At 41.4% G+C, this 22,081-nt stretch overlaps 1 protein-coding gene across 1 annotated transcript in view; it reads right to left on the reverse strand.

The window, feature by feature from the left end:
* Nucleotides 1-21,304, reverse strand: part of aldh1a2 (aldehyde dehydrogenase 1 family member A2) — an 82,200-nt gene extending 60,896 nt beyond the window's left edge. Inside the window, exon 1 of the mRNA XM_033050625.1 lies at nt 20,696-21,304. Coding sequence (XP_032906516.1) covers nt 20,696-20,812 — 117 coding nt within the window. The 5' untranslated portion in view covers nt 20,813-21,304. The remainder of the gene's footprint in view (nt 1-20,695) is intronic.
* Between the last annotated feature and the right edge of the window lie 777 nt (nt 21,305-22,081).

Raw genomic sequence — 22,081 nt, forward strand, 5'->3', positions numbered from 1 at the left:
TGTAAAGGAAGAGCAACTGAGGCAGGGGTGCTGACCAAATTCAGTGCTGAAGGAATCACCCATTCTAAAGTCTGTTGCGCAGGATCATTGGTTTCTCTTTGGTTTTCAAAAATAAAAATGTTTGAACATTGTTAGTTCATCTCTGTCCCTGCCTCCACCACCCAAACAGATAACTAACATAGAAACATAGAAAACATAGAAATTAGGTGCAGGAGTAGGCCATTCGGCCCTTCGAGCCTGCACCGCCATTCAATATGATCATGGCTGATCATCCAACTCAGTATCCCGTACCTGCCTTCTCTCCATACTCTCTGATCCCCTTAGCCACAAGGGCCACATCTAACTCCCTCTTAAATATAGCCAATGAACTGGCCTTGACTACCCTCTGTGGCAGGGAGTTCCAGAGATTCACCACTCTCTGTGTGAAAAAAGTTCTTCTCATCTCGGTTTTAAAGGATTTCCCCCTTATCCTTAAGCTGTGACCCCTTGTCCTAACGCACCTACCATTCCCATTGTTTAAGTCTCAAGGTATGTACCCCTTGAGTGGGATAATGTAGATGAGAGATTTCCTCTCAGTGACCTGCCTGTATCATTCTCGACTCACTGGGGTTTAGAAGAATGAGGGGGGACCTTATTGAACGTACAGAATAATGAAAGACTTGGATGGAGTGGATGTGGAGAGGTTGTTCCCACTCCAGTCAGAGATTCTAGGAAAGAGGTAATAGCCTCAGAATTAAAGGATGTTCTTTTAGGAAGGAGATGAGGAGACATTTTTTTAGTCAAAGGTGAATCTGTGGAATTCTTTGCCACAGAAGGCTGTAGAGGCCAAGTCAGTAGATATTTTAAAGGCAGAGATAGATACATGTTTGATTAGTATCGGTGTCAGAGGTTATGGGGAGAAGGCAGGAGAATGGGATTAGGAGGGAGAGATTGATCAGCCATGATTGAATGGTGGAGTTGACTTGATGGTCTGAATGGCCTAATTCTACTCCTATCACTTATGACTTAATTCATCAGCAGAGAAGGGAACCTTAATGGTCCCTCAAGGATATTTTGTGTTTGAACAATTAATTAGACTTGGTATTGCCTGCTATCTTGAATTGCTTGTAATGAAAACCAGAATGATAGGCTATCTGTACAATGGAATGAAAAAATGTTTAGAACCTTTGTAGTTATGAGACTTCTTTATGAATGCATTTTTGTGTGAAAATGATGTTAAGGTATTTTATATCAGGTTTTAATCTCTACATCATTTTTATAAACAGTTATCATGGACATAACTTGAATAATTACTATGAACAATAACTCTAGATACTTGTGTTCAAAAGGGAACTGCAGATGCTGGAATATCGAAGGTACACAAAATTGCTGGGGAAACTCAGCGGGTGCAGCAGCATCTATGGAGCGAAGGAAATAGGCGACTTTTCGGGCCGAAACCCTTCTTCAGACTTCTAGATACTTAATGATTTGGATCAAATACTTCTTATTGCAATTTGAATGCAGGCTTTGAATAATTTAAAATAAACATATTGATGCCTCCAATTATCTAGCGGATAGTGGAATTAGTTAAAGATGTATTACTACAACATTGTCCACAGCAATTGCAGTCTCTAATTTCACTGCTCCAGTAATGAAGGGCTCCACTGATAATGCTGTTGCATATTCCTTTTTTTAGCCCAGACATCCAGTAGTCAATGCCTTTCCTTTAATTACGTACATGGAATTACATAGAATTTAACAGTACAGAAACGTTTATTGGCCCAACAGAGTTATGCCAACATATTCAACATATTCCTCTATATTTTTACCTTTCCCTCACATGAACATTTGCTATTTGTGACATATTTCTGACAGAGAATAGCTTATTCTATCACTCTATAAAGTTTCTTATGAGATGCTAATTTATATTTAATTGTTTCAGACTCTCACGTGAATGAAACATCCTTATGTCGACCCTATTGAATCTCTCCTTAATTTTAAAGGCTTCAGAATTCTCTTTTTTAGACAAAATTGCTTCAACCTGATAAAGCTCTCAGCTAATTATGCCCTAACAATTCTGGAATCCTCCTTGTTTGCCCTTTCTTTGGTGTTTCCATATGCTTTTTCAATTGTTGGGTTCCAGAAATGCACTTGGAAACAAATTTTGCTCTCGCTAAGTTGAACTTAACTTCTTGACTCATGGATTTTATCCCTCCAGAAAGAAATCTTAAAACTTAGTTTGGAATGTTTATGGCTTTTATTAAATCACATTACCACCTTTACTGGTCATCTTTAAGATTCTTCTAATTCATTCAATAAAATAAATCCTTTGTCTCTCTCGTTCATGTTTGCATTGCCAATACTTCTACTGAGGGAATCAATCAATTTTCTTCTGTGGTATTGGATGCTTTGGACTGTACATACTCTGTGGTTGTTTTACAGTAGTGGCCTTGTTGACAGAAAATGAATGTACCATCAAATAACAGGATAAACTATCAAATACTGAGCCAAACAAGTTTGCATAAATACCTGGGGCCTAAAATTTTAAGGGCAAACTTGAGAGAGTTACTTATACTTTTATGACAGTTTTAAAATGAAAAATAAATAGACAGAGATCACTATCAAAATTAGTTTTTTAGTTTAGTTTATGGATGCAGCACCAAAACAGACCCTTTGGCCTAACAAGTCCGCTCCGACCACCAATCCCCGTACACTAGCACTATCCTACACACTAAGGATAATTTACAATTTTTTACCAAAGTCAATTAACCTACAAGCTGTACATCTTTCGAGTGTGGGGGGGAAACCTAAGTACCCGAGGAAAACCCACGTGGGCACGGGGAGAACATACGAACTCCGCAAAGGCAGCACTTGTGGTCAGGATCAAACAGGTCTCTGGCATCTCTACAGGTGTGCCACCGGGCCACCCCTATGTCAAAAGTAATGTCACAAGAGATTTTTAGAACATTTTGATACTGATCCACGTTGAGAGGTGTGGGCTCAGATAAGCAAAAGTCTGGTTAAAGAGATTTTACTTTAGGACACTCTTGAAAAAAGGAGAAAGTAGAAATATTTAGGCAGGAATAAACAGAGCTTAATGTCGACATAGCTGAAGGCAATCCATGATGTGAAACAGACCAGAGCTGAAGAATGCGTGGTTGAGGTTTGGACAAAGTAACAATGATGAGACATTGGAGAGGTTGAGCGCAAGAATGATAATTTTGGGGTAAAGTATAATTTCCTCTCTTGTACAATTTACATACAAATGAGAAAGCATTTCACAACAGAAAACCTGCATCCAGGAAAATGCATAGTGACTGAGCAAACTGGAATTGCAAAACACACAAAAACCGGAAATACCTCTGAATAATTTCAACAATGTGTTGTTTATGCCAATATTATTTATTTCATGATATAAAAGCACATTCTGTAATATGCCTTGCATTTGAGGTCACGACAATTATTCCATTCTTTTTATGTTACTCTATAAGGTAAGGATGTCCCCAACTTTGTATTCTAGTTCAGAATCTATTCCTGAGATAAAGATCTCAAATAACAAGATAATGACCATAAACTAAATCATCACACTTACCAGGCTTTGCCCAATCACACCTCCATCACAGCATTCTCCCCCCCAAAATCTGAAGAAGAATCCTGACCCAAAACATTGTCTATCCATGCTACTTGACCAGCTGAAATACTCCAGTACTTTGTGTTCTATGCAAGAATTTGCAGTTACTAGCATTTGCAGTTCTTTGTGTCTCCATAAACTAAACTGCATGGTGTACAGGAAGGAAAATTGTGTAGCAAATTCAACTGTTAAATGATGGTGGCATGATCTAGAAATATTGAGTAGTATTTTAACTATAACATTCTTCTTAGTTATTAAATGTAATATGTTTTCATCAAGAAATTCAGTATCAAATGAACTCAACTGTGGAAACAGTCCAGTCTGTATAGAGTGAGCAACACCGGAAATTGGAGGAACAGCACTTCATATTCCGCTTGGGGAGTCTGCATCCTGCGGGCATGAACATTGAATTCTCCCAATTTTGTTAGCCCTTGCTGTCCCCTCCCCTTCCTCAGCTCTCGGGCTGTCTCCTCCCATCCCTCAGCCCTCGGGCTCCTCCTCCTCTTTTTTCCTTTCTTCTCCCCGCCACCCCCCATCAGTCTGAAGAAGAGTTTCGGCCCGAAACGTCGCCTATTTCCTTCGCTCCATAGATGCTGCACCACCCGCTGAGTTTCTCCAGCATTTTTGTGTACTTGTACCCTTACATTGGTATTATAATCTATCCACAAGTTTAATTCTGAAACATAGAATAGAGAGATCTAAGACAAGACACAAAAAAGCTGGAGTAACTCATCGCTGGAGAAAAGCAATAGGTGACATTTCAGGTCGAGACCCTTCTTCAGGCCCGAAACATCACCCAGAGATTTCTCCAGAGATGCTGCCTGACCCATTGATTTAGTCCAGTGTCTGTCTTCAGTTTAAACCAGCATCTGCAGTTCCTCCCTATACAATAGAGAGATCTAAGTGTTTTCATTCATTTGAGAACATTTACTCTATTTAAGAACCCAACAAACATCCTGTACATCCTGCGATGGCTGAGGATGGATCAATATTTATTTTAAATAGAGTTGCTCAACTCTTTTTTTCTCTCCCAATATTCAGTAAAGTTCAAATTGATTTACTATGCAGCATGATAGGTGGAGAATTAGCCTCAGCATTTCTCACGGATGTTTTTGCATTTTCAGCCTCACACATGTTTTGGTACCGGAAAAGTTTTCACATCCCAAATAATGGTTTCCCACATGAGGAATAACTTTAGGTGAACGGAGGATTGAATGAATGGGAATTTCTTGCATTTTAATTGATTTAGTAGCTGGTTGCAACTTCATTCCATAAAAAAATAATTCCTTTCTCATATGTGGCTTCCTGCTTTGAGAGTTCTCGACTCCCATGCTCAGAGAGGCAGACATCAAATACTCAACTATTTTTGAAGCATTAGCAGCTGTTTGGCTCCTAGTGTCTTCCAACTCATGGAATGACACAGTTTTGTAAATATTCCATAGCCTCATGCACGCTGGGCACCTGTGCCTAAGACAATGCAGGAAATTTCATATCCTGTTCCAACTTAAGAACTTCATTTCCGGTTCTTTGGAACATTCAGAGCTGACAATTATCATTGTAATGGAAGAGATATGGGCCTGGGGAACACAAGTGTACTTTGAGATGCATTCAGTTTTACAATATAAATGTTGCACAGATTTAATAATAGAAATTCCAAACAGTTATACTACGGCCATTTATCAATTGTTATTAACATTTGCGATATGATAATAATCCTTCCATGCTTGACTCCAAATACAATCATTAGTTTATAACATATGTGCCATGAAACTATATACGCACCATATTATGAGGATCCTGAACAGATACCAAACTGGAATTCCTACTGAAATAGGAGAATCCCCATGTTATAGTGGCTGCAATAAAGCCCCAGTCACAAGGCTAATTAAATGCAGTTTTGCATCTTGCATCGTACTTTCTTTTATCACCGAAAAGGTCATGCAAGGATCGAATTTCAAAATCATTACTTTAATACCCCTGATCGATTTTAATGTGTTCATGGGGAAGGAACTTCATTGATGTGTCCATGGAGCAAAACAACGTTCACCCCAGGAAATTGGCTCCTACTGAGGTCAACCGCAGAAACAGCTCACCAGTGGAATCTGTTATCTTCTGATGAGCTGCAGATACATGGATGCTTGGAGAAATCAAATAACTGACAGGAGTCTTTAATTCTGACAGGAAAAAGGGGGGGGGGGGGGGGTGCAATTACCTTTGCAAATTTGTGAATTTACCTCATATTACTAAATAATGTTACGTGATTCAAATGGATGAGCTCCAGCCCAGTTCTGTCATAGGCAGACACAAAGAACTGCAGATGTTGGTATACAAAAAAAGACACCAAGTGCTGGAGTCATTCAGCGGGTCAGGCTGCACCTTTGGAAAACATGGATAAGGTCCTGAACCGGATACATCGCCTATCCATGTTCTCCAGAGAAGCTACTAGAGTTACTCCAGCACTTTGTGCCATTTTTACGGGTAACCATGTATTAATGAAGAAAAAAACATCAGGAATTAGTTGCTCACACAACCTTCAAACTAAGGAGAGAAGTATGAAGGAACCATAGAGAGGAAACAAACAGCTTGGAAATTGAGCTGCAAATATAAATAGATAAATCGCAATAAAACCAATTTTCTCTCCCTCATCCACAGATTCTTCTGCAGACTGCGTTTTGGTCAGGTAAGCAAGATGCATTCTCAGAATGAATATTATTTCAAATCAAATAAGATTAAATGGATGCATGACTGAAGTGAATGAATAGCAGGACATCAAATACATTTTGTATAATTAAAACTTTATTTTGCAGTCAGATTAATAACTTAGACTAACAGTGCAAAAGAGGAAACAAATCAAAAGCATGAGCCCCACCTGACCTGTATAGGAATAGTTACAGTAACAGTGCCTTATACAATCCCTGTTAAGGCACTTCCAAATGTAAACTACCTGTCATTCCCATTACCCTAGGTCATACCCCGCCATACTTCCTGTGTTAGAAAGATGTCTGTTTGAAGAAAGCAATGTGAAGGAATCCATTTGAGCTGATAGTTGTCCTTATTGATTTCTGATTCTTGAATTGGTTGCCATCCAATTTTACTGTTAAAAAAATGTTCTTACCATCAACAACATTCACTAACTGTTTTTACTTGTTTATCTAATATATAACTTTTCCCTTCCAGTCAAAATCCTTTACGTTCAAATATATATGTTGCTTGAGGTATTATGACCATAAGTGGAGACAGATTTTTAATATTGCAGACAAAAGGAACTGCATGTGCTGGAATCCTGAGCAAAACACAAAGTGACTGGAGGAACTCAGTGAGCCAGGCAGCATCTCTGGAGGTAATGTCCTTTCCTTCCACAGATTCAGCCTGCCCCGCCAATTTCCTCCAGCAATTAGTGTTATTGCAGATGGACTGCACACGTTAGGTGGAACTGGTTTTGATGGAGAAACTGCAGCCCAGCATTGTCACTTCTGATTCACTGTTCTCTAATTATTTAAACACACCATGTCAAGACCTTTTAACATTTATCTGTGAGATTTCTAGGTGAAAATAACAAACTACGACACAAATGTTTTAACTTATTAAATCTAAGATGGGTCTGTAAAATAGTTTAATATTTTAAACTCTTATTCTAAGTTTTAAAGGTTAGTTTTATATCCATTAATGTCACACTACTGACACAAAGAGACTGGGCTAAGACTACTTCCTCCAATGGGCAATGCTAAAAAAGTATTATTTGAATATGCCACATGGGCCAATGAGCTGGAGTTGGTGCAGGCTGTAAGATTATACGAGTTAGAGCAAACAGTTTCTTCCACAATTAATGAAGTCAATTTAGCTTTAAGGCATACAATTTAAAGAGTGTAGGAAATTGCAACCTCTCCCCAAAAAAGCTGGAAAATACAGTGAGTGAAGAATTGTTAGCCACAAACCAAATGTACAAAATCAATCACAGCCACTTACTGTATGTTCGCTGAGTTTGACCTAAGGAGGAATTAACTATCATGTTAATGACCCTCGGCATAGTCACTATTTTAATACCAAGACATTTTACTCAGAAGCCCCCTTTCGGAGATGGAATAAATGGTGTTAAAACGGCACCATTACTATCACCACATTAACATCACTTTCAAACTATCCAATAGTTAGTTTTTTTAAATTGCGTTAGTGGAGGAAGAGGGACTCTGCGACAGTCTGATGGTGACTGGGATATCTCCTGCTGCCTTTGAGTTTACTATCATAACATCTATGAAACATTTGGACAGGTACATGGATAAGATAGGTTGAGAGGGTTATGGGCCAAGCATGGACAGGTTGGGCTAGTGTAGATGGGGCCTGTTGGTTGGCGAGGGCAAGTTGGGCCGAAGGGTCAGTTTCCACACTGTATGATTCTATATCTATTCTATGAATACTCTCCGCAGACCATTCAAACTCTGGCAACTGACCCCTACATTGTCCATTGGACAGTGCATATTCCACCACACCAGGGGATGCTCTCTGGGTGATTATGACTGAGAGAGCCACAAGTGTCATACATAAATTTTTGTTTGGGCAAATAGTGATCACACTCATGGCACAACTGATGGTCTGAATAGCAACTGATATGGTGGTGAAACCACGATCTAGAACATACATGGGGAATGGAGGGTGGGGGGAGGAGGGGGGGTGGGATTGATGCTGGACGTATAGTCAGCAGGAACAGGCACAACTATAACACTTGTATGAATTAGCTCCGTACAGCCGGAGTAGATCTGTATAGGGACAATTTAGTTTAGTTTGTTTTAGAGATACAACGTGGAAACAGGCCCCTTTGGCCCACTGAGTTCACACCGACAACCGATCACCCATACACTAGTTCCATGTCCTACAGACTAGGACCAATATACAGAAGTCAACTAGCCTACAAACTTGTACATCTTCGGAATGTGGGAGGAAGCCAGAACACCTGTAAAAACCCACGTGGTCACAGGGAGAACGTACAAACTCCTCACAGACAGCACCCGTGGTCAGGATCAAACCTGTGTTTCTGGCACTGTGAGGATCTAGTCCGAGCCAATTACTAATCTAATTAACACTTCCTTTTAATTTCATCAGCCTTTAACTGCACTAAAACATTTTCACATACCTCCTTTATAACACATTAAAATAAACTTAAATGTATATGTTTTAATATTTACTGGAAAACATATTTATTAATATATATCATATTTACATGTTTCCTTGTGGTAAAGATTGCTTTGGATACAACAGCAAATACTTGAACATGCATTTACCATGTTGTGACAGCATCCAGAGTAAATCTTTTCCCTGGTTTGAATGATCCCAGAAGGTTTTGTTTCTGCACACACCAATTTGCACAATTTGGAAAGGTTGTAACACCTAATAATCACCCGCCCCACTGTTTGTAAATGGTTTGTTGCGGCAAGTATTATTGAAGGATAGTATCCCTAGCAAAGTGATAATACTGCATGTAGGGACAGTGTTAGAGTGGAACGCCCAGTAAAATGGTGTGATTGCTCCCTTTACAAGACTCTTAAAAACAGGGTTGTGAACTAGCCATCGCCATGAGTCATACTAGGTAATAGTGACTGCTGGAAAATATTATCTTTTAATACTATTGTGAATGAAGAGGTATTCCTGATGAGTTTTTATAGTTTCAATGAGTCGCAGATGTGTTTTTTCTCTCTTTTCTTTGTTGTCGCACAAAATGCTACTATTACCATCACAAACCATCAGCAGGAAGTTACAAAAAAGTGCTTCCAATCATCACTAATAACAGGGACACACCCCTTCTAACCATTGCACCAAGAATTATTTCCATACACTCCGCTAGCTTTGAAAACTTAGAGACTTGTTTAGCATTTCTAACTATTCGATATATTAATATATTTCCCAAGTAATAATGCTGAGCTTTTGAATTTTAAATCAATTCCTTGCATCAATTCATTTGATGAATAAAGTTTTTATTCATCAAATGTTAACCAAATTCAATGGACATCTTTATCTGGATTCAAGGGAAGTTTTATTATTATTATTTAATTATGTTTATTTTTGCAATCATCTTAAAGTATTAGTGCAATATATGAAATATAACACTTCATATTTATATACACTTTCACTGAAGTTAACATTCTATGTTTGGGTGGACTAAGGAAGTCCAAAGTCCAGGAAAGTATTTATAGGACAGTAAATGGTCTGAGGAAATCAGCAAGCAGTTTTATTCAACAAGTCAGAAACTGAAATTGCTTTATTCTACTATCTATATTTGCCAACAACTAACTTTATAAAGAATATAAAGTAATGGCGCTGTTCCTTGTAAACCACTTTGTGATAAAAATGGAAGGAAGTCCATCTTCCAAAGAGCAACTAATATAAAATATTAATCACTTCTGCAAACTCCAGTCTCACAGTGACCCATAAAATGCACAAAGTTCCATTAAGGCAATTTACCCTGTTTTTTCTCTTATACGTTTAAAACTGCAAATTAGATTGAAGGTCAAATCTAATTATAAACCTTTACATTATAAATGCACTCCAGCTGTCATTATCCTAAATATCTTTTTCGTCTGATGCAAATTGTAAAGTTGCCATTCTGAATAAAACTTAGTCTAAATAGTTGAACATTGTTGATGCAACCCTGCACACCGAGTAACCCATTAGATATCAGCATGATAAACATAAAAGTCTGTCCCAATTCCTTTCCCAGTGACACCATGAATACCATTCTTAGATTGATCTACCAGGAGGCAGCCTTGAGGGAGGTGGCTTGCCTCATGGAGTGAGGAAAAGGATGGGACAAGACGCATGCCATGCCCTTCCTCCCAACGTCTTGGATGAGAATTGCAGGAACTCAATCAAACAAAAGAAAAACAAATGGAGAAGGTTTTGGTGGAAACGTTACTACACTGGGAGCTAGCTCTCAGCCAACAATCCAATATACTGTGGCACAGAGATCAAATGTTTAATAGAGATCAAATGATTACATCTATTCCCCGAGAAACACTGTTAAAACACTATGTTTACACACATGATCATCAATGCTTGCATGCATTTTCCACATTAATTCCCACTCAATGTTCTTGCAGAGTATTCAACGCTGGACTGTTTACTTGTAAAATGTCTTCAGTTTTGCGAATATTTTCCAAGGAACCAAAACATGGATTGAGAACAGGTATGATGAGGACCATAAATTCTGCGTTACCAGCCACTGCTGTTCTATAATCTACCAACAAGATGTTGTTAGATTACAGAGCAGCAGGGAGTATGAGTAGGGAGAGTCAGGGAAACAACTATATCCTGAAGACCGCCTCTACTTGGTAGTGAATTAAACATCTTTAAATGACCACTTCTGCAGCTAATCTCTGGAAGCTGGTAAATTAGACACTGCTAAAGAGTGAGCATATTTGTAGTTGTTTTATGTTCAAATAATGATATGCTTTATTGTTCTACTTGCAAAAAAAACAAAACTACTTTGGCACAGTGGGAGAGTTGTGGCCTTACAGTGCCAGAGACCCGGGTTCGATCCTGACTAAGGGTGCTGTCTGCAGTGTTTGTGCATTCTCCCTGTGACTGCATGGGTTTCCTCTGGGTGCTCCAATTTCCTCCCACAATCTAAAGATGTGCAGGTTTGTTGCCTAAATGGCTTCGGTAAAAATTGCAAATTGTCCCTAGTGTGTACGATAGAGCTAGTGTTCGAGGTGATTGCCGGTCGGCGCAGACTTGGGATGGAGAAGTGGGCTGGTGGGCCGAAGGGCCTGTTTCCGTGCTGTATCTTTAAAGTCTAAAAACTACTTTTGGAGTTCTTGTATTTTAGTCATTTAAGAGAGACTTTCTGATGATTAGCCTGAGCAAAGACTAGTTTAAAACAATGTAGGCAAAGGCTTCATTTCTACTAATCAGACCCAGCAAGCATTATAAGCATTAGGAATGTAGAAGCAGTTCTTGGTGAGAATGCTCTGTGGGAGGGCTGTCTCACATTGATAGGATGGGAGGAGAGAACACTGGCTATCTTTTACCATCTCCCATCAATCTGTTATGAAACTGGGAATGTAACTTGACATTTTGTTATGGAACAAAATACTTGCACCAAATGTTTGCACTCTTGTGACTCTTCAATTGGTCACGAAATTTACATATGGCAACAGAGCAAGCATAGGGCACCAAAATGTTTATTTTCCTTCCCTGACAGCTTATCTGTGGGGTACTTCTCCATCCCAAATGTTTGCTGACTTCCAGAACTTGGGAATCCTTGCCACAATAACATACAAAATTATAACCAACTACATTGGAAGTAACGATTTACATCGCTTGATTTTAAGTTTCTGATACCTTGATATTCAACTACATTTTAATTCAGTAATTTGAACAAAATAAGGGCCTTGTATCATCATTCTGACAATTCCTACGCCGATTTTAAATGATTCCATGAGAAAACAAAGTACCTGTTACCCTGACCCTCATTTCTCAATATATAATTCCGTCAAGTAGATTTCATGCCTTTTCATTTTTGTTGATCAAGTAAAACCCTCTGTATTGGAAAGCTTGTCAGTATGCAGTCACAACCATTTCAGCAAAAGCATGTGAAGCACTTTGCAATATGTTATTTGCAATGCTAACAGCCAAAGCTGCTGCTTTACAATTATGAGTCTTCCATATGACAGCCTTGATCTAACGGTGGACAAACGCTTAAAATTTTGCAAGATGTTTTTCTCTCTGCTATCTTTTAAGATACATGTAAAGCTGATAACTTTAATAGAGCTTAATCCCCATTAAAATAACAACACACAGTTCACTGATGTGTGGCTGTAAATATGTGGTTCCCATAGGAAGAGCTACCCATATATAATGGTGTATAAGCAATACATATTACACATGGTTCAAAAAAAATTTCTACAATCATATTCATTAAAATACTGGAGAAAATGTTAGTAACAGCATTATGTTATGCATTTGTGTGTTCCTATATCTTAAAGTGCTTTTGTTTGAGTGTGTGTAGGTATACATTGCTATCTATATACATATCTATATTGCAATATTCAGGAATTTTGCTGTTCCATTCCTGAAAGGAAAATCATGTTATCAAGAGAACGTCCCCCTCATCAAACAGAGGAGATAACAGGAATGTCACCTTCATTTGCAACAGCTCCATTTGGCCCAATCCCCCTCCTTGGCAATGATGAATCACCAGCAGTCTCCCCACCTTCGCCCGTTTGATCTCAGCTCAGCAAGACTTAGTTTTGATCTGAAGAGCTGCAGATCACATGGGTCAGAGACAAATAGCAGACCCACTGACCTGCACAGTGGTAGAAGATATAATTTAGGCCAAAGCGATAAATATACTTCTTGAACTTTCTCTGCCCATAATCTCCCGATACATTTATGTTGTATGCTTCTCATTGTTCCACACTTTGCTGTATTCATACAACTTTGAACATTTACAATTTAACATTTTTTTTTACAACTTTACAAGTTTAAGGCAGAGATAGATAGATTATTGATTAGTACAGGTGCCAGAGGTTACGGGGAGAAGGCAGGAGAATGGGGTAAGGACGGAGAGATAGATCAGCCATGATGGGCTGAATGGCCTAATGCTACTCCTATTCCTTATGACCTTATAAACCGAAGTACACGTGACATTCATTCATTTAGGTGTTGTATTTCCTGTGAATATTTCTTGCTGATAAAATTACTGCGTACATACTTTTGTCATTTACAAATGTTTTGCTAAAAGATTGATTTTTGCGTAATTAATTAAAATAGACACCTCGACTTAAATGGAATAATAGTGATGATAGTTACAGTGTAAGTACCAGATACAAGAGGGCACTGGAATGCTGTTGACTTCATCTGTGCTTTAAAAAAAAAAGCAAAAGAAAAAATCCTGACAGCTCAAAGTGATTAACCTTTACATGAAGCGAGGAATGACATTTTAGCTAAAAATTTCAAACAAAACGTCCGCAGTTATGAGATAAAGGTGTGAAGTTACAAACGCCAGCTCCAGCATCAACCTGAAGCTTTCCACAATGAACGGTCCTTTCTTCTCCTGCTCAGAACATCTATCTCTTTCCCCCGCTTGAATCCTTTCACAAATTTGATTAAATGATGGCAAAATGTGGAGGAAAGCTCATTACTGCTCAGGATTTACTGTATGCTCAATAGATTGAACTTTGTGACACAAAATCACTAAATGGCTGGAACCACCAGCAATGCTTTCATTTGCCAAATTTATCACCCAGACAGTGCAAATACTTATCAACATGTGGAGGTGTGGAAGGCCATATTCATTACAACCAACACATGTAGCCTGATAACCAGCCGTCCTCAAAAGAAGCTTCAATGGACACATACTGGAGAAAGTTAATTCCCCGCAACCCTTTGGTCTTGCCTGGAATACAATATCACATCAATTCTAACCGTTTAGTGAGGTTTAAACTCTCTAGAGAGGTAAATGAAGTTTAATGTTGTTGTTATTCCAGGCTCGCTGCATCCACTCCCCCTGAGAACTGCCTCGGCAAACAGCTGGGAGACACAACTACAAAGACCCCTACTCACACAAGCCACTTTGTGTGGAAAGGAATAGGTCATTACTCAGGAATAAGTTATCAAGGAGTTGTTTGTCTAATGAGACATTCATGCCTAAGTAGAAAAGAAACATTTACTCAAAGAAAACATGCCTGAAAATTAGCTCCAATTTGTACATGGTCAGAGTGTGAGCCCATTACATGGCAAGTGTCAGATTTCCACCAAAGCAATTTACTGCTAAAACACTTGATCTGTGACCATTATCCAATTCTGAAATGTATCGCACTTCCTGCTGGAACTATAACAAGTAAAACACCGTACGTGAGGGGTTTCAACTATTACTCAATCTATAAAAATACATGTATTTTCATTGAGTTTATTAACAAATGTGAACATTTGGTGACTGTTGAACGATTTTATGTGAAAATATAACAATACTCTGACTAACAGATTATTGTGTGCCTTGAAAATAATTTCACAATGTTTTTTTTTTAATCAGTTTCGCCAGCTGGAAGGAAGTGTTGTTCCACAACTTTTAATTTGCCAACAGGGATGTAATTGGCAAGAAGGCTGTGCCAGCTTGGAGCTCCATAACATTCGAGTGTTGTATCAGGACAATCAGTTCAGTAATAAATTTAATCTACTGCAGGTGGACACAAATGGCTGGCAGAGTTGAGATTTAGTTACCTAGTCCTGCTATTCTACCATTCTTCCTCCGTTCCAAACTAAAACAGTGCCAGTAGAATGAAGAAGTAAGTGAGGGTGATATGTCAGATTCAGTGCCATTAGAAAATAATCATTACATGTACTTTATGTGATTACCCTGCTTAAGTCATTAAGTCATTAAGAAATTTGTCAGACTATCTATTTTGTTGTGGAAGCTTTCCTTTCGTTGCTACCCACTGTGACAGCTTCATCGCCAAATAAATGGTAACATCAATTCCTTCTGCAGTATTTTTGATGATTGGTTAATACTAATTTAAATAGGTTAATAGTTTTGTTAAAGGATTACACACAGAAACATGATGAGAATTGATTGTCCATTAACAGTAGGGTATAACCCCTTTTTAAAGCAAGAAGAGCAATGATTTACAAGGTAGTATGTCTCAAGGTCAGAACAGATTTTGAGGCTGAGACATCATTAAGAAAGCTCTCAGGTTATGATAGAACAGTTTATGCCAAAGTTTCAGCTCCTCAGTAAGCTGCCATCTTGTAATGGATGTATCTAAGAAGATAAATGCAAAAGGCATTTGCCTTTGGTTGAGTGTGCCAACAATCCCTCAGAGTGTTTCATTTTGAAGGAAAGTGCAAAGAAATGAAGGCAATTTATGGAATTTCATTCAATACTCTGAAAAATGAGATGACTCACATGTATTTAATTCCTGTAATTTTTCTACTGGTTTGCTCAACTCTGATGTAACAGTCGCATGGGTAACATAGTCCTGGTGCAACAATGGCCAACTCCCACAGATCCGAAAACCCATATTTTTGCAATCCCATGGATTACTCAGTCCAGTGTCACTCAACCTACAATTCCAGGGTGGCTTCATCTGGAAATTTTATACTTAAGATATTTTATGACTCGTCCATATCACGACATAACCTTGCATAAGTTTATTTCCAGAAAATAACGTCTCATCTTGATTTGAAGATAATGACCATTCCTGATATTACCCCAGTGAGTCTATGAATGTATCCAGTAAATTATGGATCAGCTCCTGGTCTGCGCCACATGAGATGCTACAGAAGCAGATGCAATGAAATTGGTCCCAGGCTGGGAAGCAAAAATTAGCCAGCATTCCCCCCCACCACTAATCACTATTCATTGACTTCTGCTTGAAGTGTACATATGTGATGTCAAGTAAAAGACGAGACCAGGGTAACGTGTGATGCCCCTGCGGTGAATGGCTGACAAATCTCACACATGCAGTGAGGCTACTTGCTTGAGACAGCAGCGAACAGCTTTCCACCCGCCACAGAATCAAGTTACACAGTTATTGAATAGAATTTAATCTTCATATGGGGCAGTTTTGAATCCTTTAGAAATGTAAAATAATCTAAAAATGCTCAATCTGTTTTCTAGTCACAGCTGCCAGAAGTGACACCCAATTGTTCTTGGAAAGGGAGATGCATTGATCATTATAGAAAACAGAGCCACATCTACCATGTATTTTATGTTCTGTGGAGCATGGAGATATTAAATAAGGATAGATCCATTCCACCTGATATCACGAGGGGAATAGAATGCAGAGTCTTTTACCCAGGGTAGGGAAATCAAGAACCAGACGACATAGTTTAAGCTGAGAGGGGCAAAATGTAATAAGAACCTGAGCGGCAACTTTTTCACTCAGATTTTGGATGATCAGCCATGATCATATTGAATGGCGGTGCTGGCTCGAAGGGCCGAATGGCCTAATCCTGCACCTATTTTCTATGATTCTGTGAGCTATTACAAGACTGTCTATGAACACATCCAAACTTATCCCTCCTTATATGTTCATGACTTTCAAACACTGCAAAGACACAGACAGAACTATTTCGATATCTACACAATTATGTAGGACTGCTTCTGCCTGTACAGGCGGATGTGGCCCTATGAGGAAGTGGAAACAAGGAACTTCAGGTGCTGCTCTTCCTATCCATGCATGTACACATACATGTACATACACACACTTGTCTACATAGAAACATAGAAAATAGGTGCAGGAGTAGGCCATTCGGCCCTTCGAGCCTGCACCGCCATTCAATATGGTCATGGCTGATCATCCAACTCAGTATCCTGTACCTGCCTTCTCTCCATCCCCCCTTGATGCCTTTAGCCACAAGGGCCACATCTAACCCCCTCTTAAATATAGCCAATGAACTGGCCTCAACTACCTTCTGTGGCAGAGAATTCCACAGATTCACCACTCTCTGTGTGAAAAATGTTTTTCTCATCTCGGTCCTAAAAGATTTCCCCCTCATCCTTAAACTGTGACCCCTTGTTCTGGACTTCCCCAACATCGGGAACAATCTTCCTGCATCTAGCCTGTCCAACCCCTTAAGAATGTTGTAAGTTTCTATAAGATCCCCCCTCAATCTTCTAAATTCTAGCGTCCATGTACATGGCTATCTATCTGCCCTTGGCCAAACACAGGACTGCCTCTCCATGCGCAGAATTCTGGCCGTGGACAACGTGGACAAGCAAACTTTAGACAATTCCGCACACGTTCACTGCTGCCTCCGTGCACACGCAGAGTTGTAACCTCGCATCTTCGGAAACAGCCTCCAACAATTGGAAACTCGCATGTTTCGACGGTAAAGCGATTCTGCGCTGGCTGTAATTAACAGCAGGCGGGCATTCTCCGCATGGATTTACACCCCACACCTTGTCAAATCGCGAAGTGTAAATACTGTTGCGGGGCAAGGTTAACATCCGTGTCCAACAATTTGATCCCCGCGCCACGCTAAGCGTGTGTGGTGTGAATAACTGATCAAGGAGCTGGGAAGTTTGCGAACATTTCTCCAGTGCCCGAGCTCGCTGGGGATGCAGCCTCCCACTGCAACCTTGCAACCCACATACACTTTGTGCGGGTACTGCCTTTATTATTGTTCTCACTCTGGGCTCAATAACTCAATCGACAAGAGACACAAAATGCTGCGGTAACTCGGCGGGACAGGCAGCAGCATTTCTGGAGAGAAGGAATGGGTGAGTCTGAAGAAGAGTCTCGACCCGAAACGTCGCCCATTCCTTCTCTCCAGAGATGCTGCTGCCTGTCCCGCTGAGTTACTCCAGCACACCCAGCATCTACAGTGTTTAAGAAGGAACTGCAGGTGCTGGAAAATCGAAGGTAGACATAAGTGCTGGAGAAACTCAGCGGGTGCAGGCTGCACCCGCTGAGTTTCTCCAGCACTTTTGTCTACCAGCATCTATTTACAGTTCCTTCCTACACGCCAAGATTCAAACCTCGTGCTGCAAAGTGTATGCGCGGATAGCAGCAGCATCCCAGAAAGCAGTCACTGTAGTAGCTTGAGCACACAAGGAGCAGTAGATGCTGGCATCTTGAGCAAATCACAGAGTGCTGGAGGAACACAGCGGGACAGGCAGCATATGTGGAGCGAGTGGACGGGCCCGCTGAGTTTCTCCAGCACTTTGTGTTTTGCGATGGATTTAGCAAGTTTTTAGGGAATGAAGAATCAAATGCAGAATTTGGTGCTTCCAGAATAAAAGACGTCTTGGGATATTTACACCACTGGCCAAGGATTGGCAAAATCTTGAAAAGCAACCATTAGTCTGAAGAAGGGTTTCGGCCCGAAACGTTGCCTATTTCCTTCGCTCCGTAGATGCTGCTGCACCCGCTGAGTTTCTCCAGCTTTTTTTGTGTACCAAATAGATACTTATTTGCAACACGCGGTGCTGCAATTAAGCAGACCTTGTACAGGGCCGCCCCTCACTCTCGATCCGGCACTCTCCCTGTTACTCCAGGCCCAGCCTCAGCGCAAACCAATATACCCTAACGTTGTAACAAGGAACCGCAGATGCTAGTTTACACAAAATGACACAAAACGTTGGAGTAACTCAGTGGGACAGGCAACATCTCTAGAGAGAGGGAATGGGTGATGTTTCGAGTATGAAGAAGGGTCTCGACCCAAACCGTCACCTATTCCTTTTCTCCAGAGATGCTGCGTGAATGACTCCAGCTTTTTGTGTCTATCTTCGGTGTAAACAGGTCCTCCCGACACGTGGATAGGCGACGTTTCGGCTCGGGACCCTTCTTCAGACTGATATGCCAATGTACCATGACTTCGATTCACCATTTTCGATCTCCACCCATGTTTTGTTCGTGCAAATATTTCAGGGCCCTTGAATTCTTTTCAGTGTCCACCACCCCGTCCCGTCAAAGAGTCGTGGAAAGTATACAAGTATACAAATTAATCACTAAACGCACTCCCGACTTCACAAGCCACCGCCCCTTCCCGGAAAGAGAATGGCAAATTCGAGGCACGTTACCATATGGCGAGAAAGCAAGGTTTCATTACCAATTAGATCCTAAAAAAAAATCCAGGGCTCACATTACAAACCTTGCCTCATTTCAGCTGTTTGTTTTTCTTTATAATAAGTCGGAAAGTGGAGACTGCATTAAAGGGCCGGCTGGGGATGGTTCTATCCCCAAACCACTAAATAGCCATAAATCTCACTCCCTCCCCGTTGAGACTCGATGGTGTGCACGAGAATGGGCCCCGCAGACTGCACGGTGCACGGATTACTCTGACACATCTGCGCCGATTGCCATTTAATCGCCTTGCAAAAAGGTGCGATTCACATTTTATTTCAAATAATACATTCACGTGGAGAGGTTAATGGATTTGTAAATCCTTCACACCGTCGCCAATCCTGGAGATGCCATTGATCAATAATTTCAAAGGTTTTAATGCCAGCAAAAACAAACGAGCAACCAAAATGAGAAAGACACGTTGTTAAAGACACGGATAGTTAAAAAAAAAACTAAAGGTACATTCCCGGAATGAGGATTCTTGGATCAAACTGTGTAGGGGGGAACTGCAGATGCTGCTTTACACCGAAGATAGGCACAAAATGCTGGGGTAACTCAGCGGGTCAGGCAGCATCTCTGGGTGGAAGGAATGGGTGACGTTTCGGATCGAGACCGTTCTTCAGACCGAGTCCATCTGAAGAAGGGTCTCGACCCAGAGATGCTGCCTGCCCTGCTGAGTTAATCCAGCATTTTTTTGTGTAAACCAGCATCTGCAATCCCTTCCTTTAACCAGAGGGACAGGATGTCTATGCTGGATAAAACTGGGCGTGTAGAGGTGCGAATGGCAACAACACGGCGAAGGAATGGGGCGAGAGGTCCCTGGGGCTGGAGCGCATGATCACAAACTGCGGAGAAGCTGCCGGCAACGCGACCGGCCTCCCGGGACACAACCTGGTACCAATCGGCGCAAACCACACAGACAGGATCCCTCGCTAATGCCCAGCCCCGCTCTGCACCTGGAACCACTCTCCTCCCTCTCACCTCACCGGACTTGGTCACAGAGTGTCCAATCTACCAACTTTCTTTTTTTTTTAAACCCCAAAACATCCCATTTTCCGCACGGCGACACTGTTGCGCCCAGCGGTCCCGTGATGAAGTGGCTCCACACTCCTGTTTGTCAGGTTAATTCCCCGCTGAATATGTACCTCAGGAGAGGAACCCACCTGCTGCTCCTAGTCAAAGCAAACAAACAGGAGGCGAGAGCTGGTTCCGTGTGAAAGGTGAGAGGATGGGTGAGAGAGGGTGGTGTGTGGGCAAGGGGTTATCTATCGGTGCCCAGCGGAATGGGCACTCGCCCCGCCGGCTGCCCACCGGCCAGGCTGGCTCTGGAAGATTGTTCCCCACTTGCCCACCCCTCTCCCCCTCCCCTCCCCTCCCCGCCACCACCGGACCCTGGCTAACACAGAACGACCTGAACCCAGCAGCGGAGCCCCGGTAACATAACACAGAGCAGCGAGCGAAGGGAGATGCGAGGAGACGAAGCGCTGCAAAACTCGTCACACCCCGCTTAATACAAAACAGCACCCACCTTGGTGTGTTTGATCTCCAGGTTTGAAGTGGGAGACGGCAGCAGATGAAGGGAGGCGATGAGAGCCGCCGGGTCCGCCTTCAGCTCGCTCGGTAACTCAATCTCGCTGGAAGTCATGTCGGCCGTCAGTCCCAGCTCACACACACACACACACACACACACACACGATGCCCGCTGCTTTTTCTACTTTTGCTGATCGGAGATTGTGGCTCGTCCCGGGCGCCTGGGCTTTGTTTATAAGCAGGTGTCAGCCTGTGTCTCTCTCTCTTATTGGGCATCAGCTGGGAAAGGGGGCTGGGCCGATGAATGATATGCTCAAAAAATAAGATTCAACAGTCGGGCTCTTTTGCCATTTCAATGCGGGGCTAACTCTCTCGCCTGGACCATTAGCGACACCTCGAATTATGATCCTGTCACGAGGAACACTTTATCTCTGCGTCTTGTGTCAATGCCCAGTCGCAATAAGCGAGGACATGAGAGCGCACGGCTCATCTCACCTGGAACCGCCCTGAAACGCGGAGATCACGCGTTCTTACCTGTACGCGGGCTGGGTAAAGAGTTGGGGACAAATCGCTGACTTAATTCTAAAATACAGTGTAACCACTCAGCCAATAACCCCTTCCTCACACTCCCAAACACACAGGCGGGTGCCACCATCTAGAAACCGAAAACAATTGGCAGATATTCAAGGTATTGCCACATATAGACTGGTTTCAATTGAAGAGGAAATCACATCTCCCTGTTTGTTCATCTATCCGTTAGAGCGATGCAGCGATTTTCTAAAGCCGGCTGCTTTTCACTTATATTTTTGGTCTCTTAATACAGAAGCAGATTCCAAGTAACTCTGACAATCTCTCTCTGTTCTAGTCAGCGTTTACTTTCTACAGGGAAAGGCAGCGGGTTTTTGCTGTTAATTCCACTTCGCTATTTACAATTCGTTTCTGGACACAATGTTGCAGACAGATCGATGAGAAATACCCTCCTCTGTGTTATGGTTTTTTTTCCCATGGTTAATATATTATTGTTGGAAAGCGGTTGTGTTTAGACAACAGGGTTTGATAGAACGACATACACCAGCGTTATATTCCGTTCAGCGAGACCAGAGGGCATTTGGTGGGACCCATTAGTTGGGTGAATCTGTTTGGAGCGGATCCCTCTTCTCGCAGTGAAACTGTCACATAATCTAAACTGAAACCTCTCCCAGACTAGAGAACCGCCGGCGACTGCGGGTGCGGACCGATCGCACACTTTTCCCACAGCCTCGAGACATACCCGCCACTTTTACACAGCTGGGATTTCTCATTGCCAATAAAAATCCAAGCTTTAAGTATACAAAACAGCTTTAGCGGAACGAAGCAGGCGGACTGGTCCAAAAGAAACGCGCTT

Source organism: Amblyraja radiata, chromosome 34 (assembly GCF_010909765.2).
Source record: "Amblyraja radiata isolate CabotCenter1 chromosome 34, sAmbRad1.1.pri, whole genome shotgun sequence".
In the NCBI taxonomy this organism is placed as follows: Eukaryota; Metazoa; Chordata; class Chondrichthyes; order Rajiformes; family Rajidae; genus Amblyraja; species Amblyraja radiata.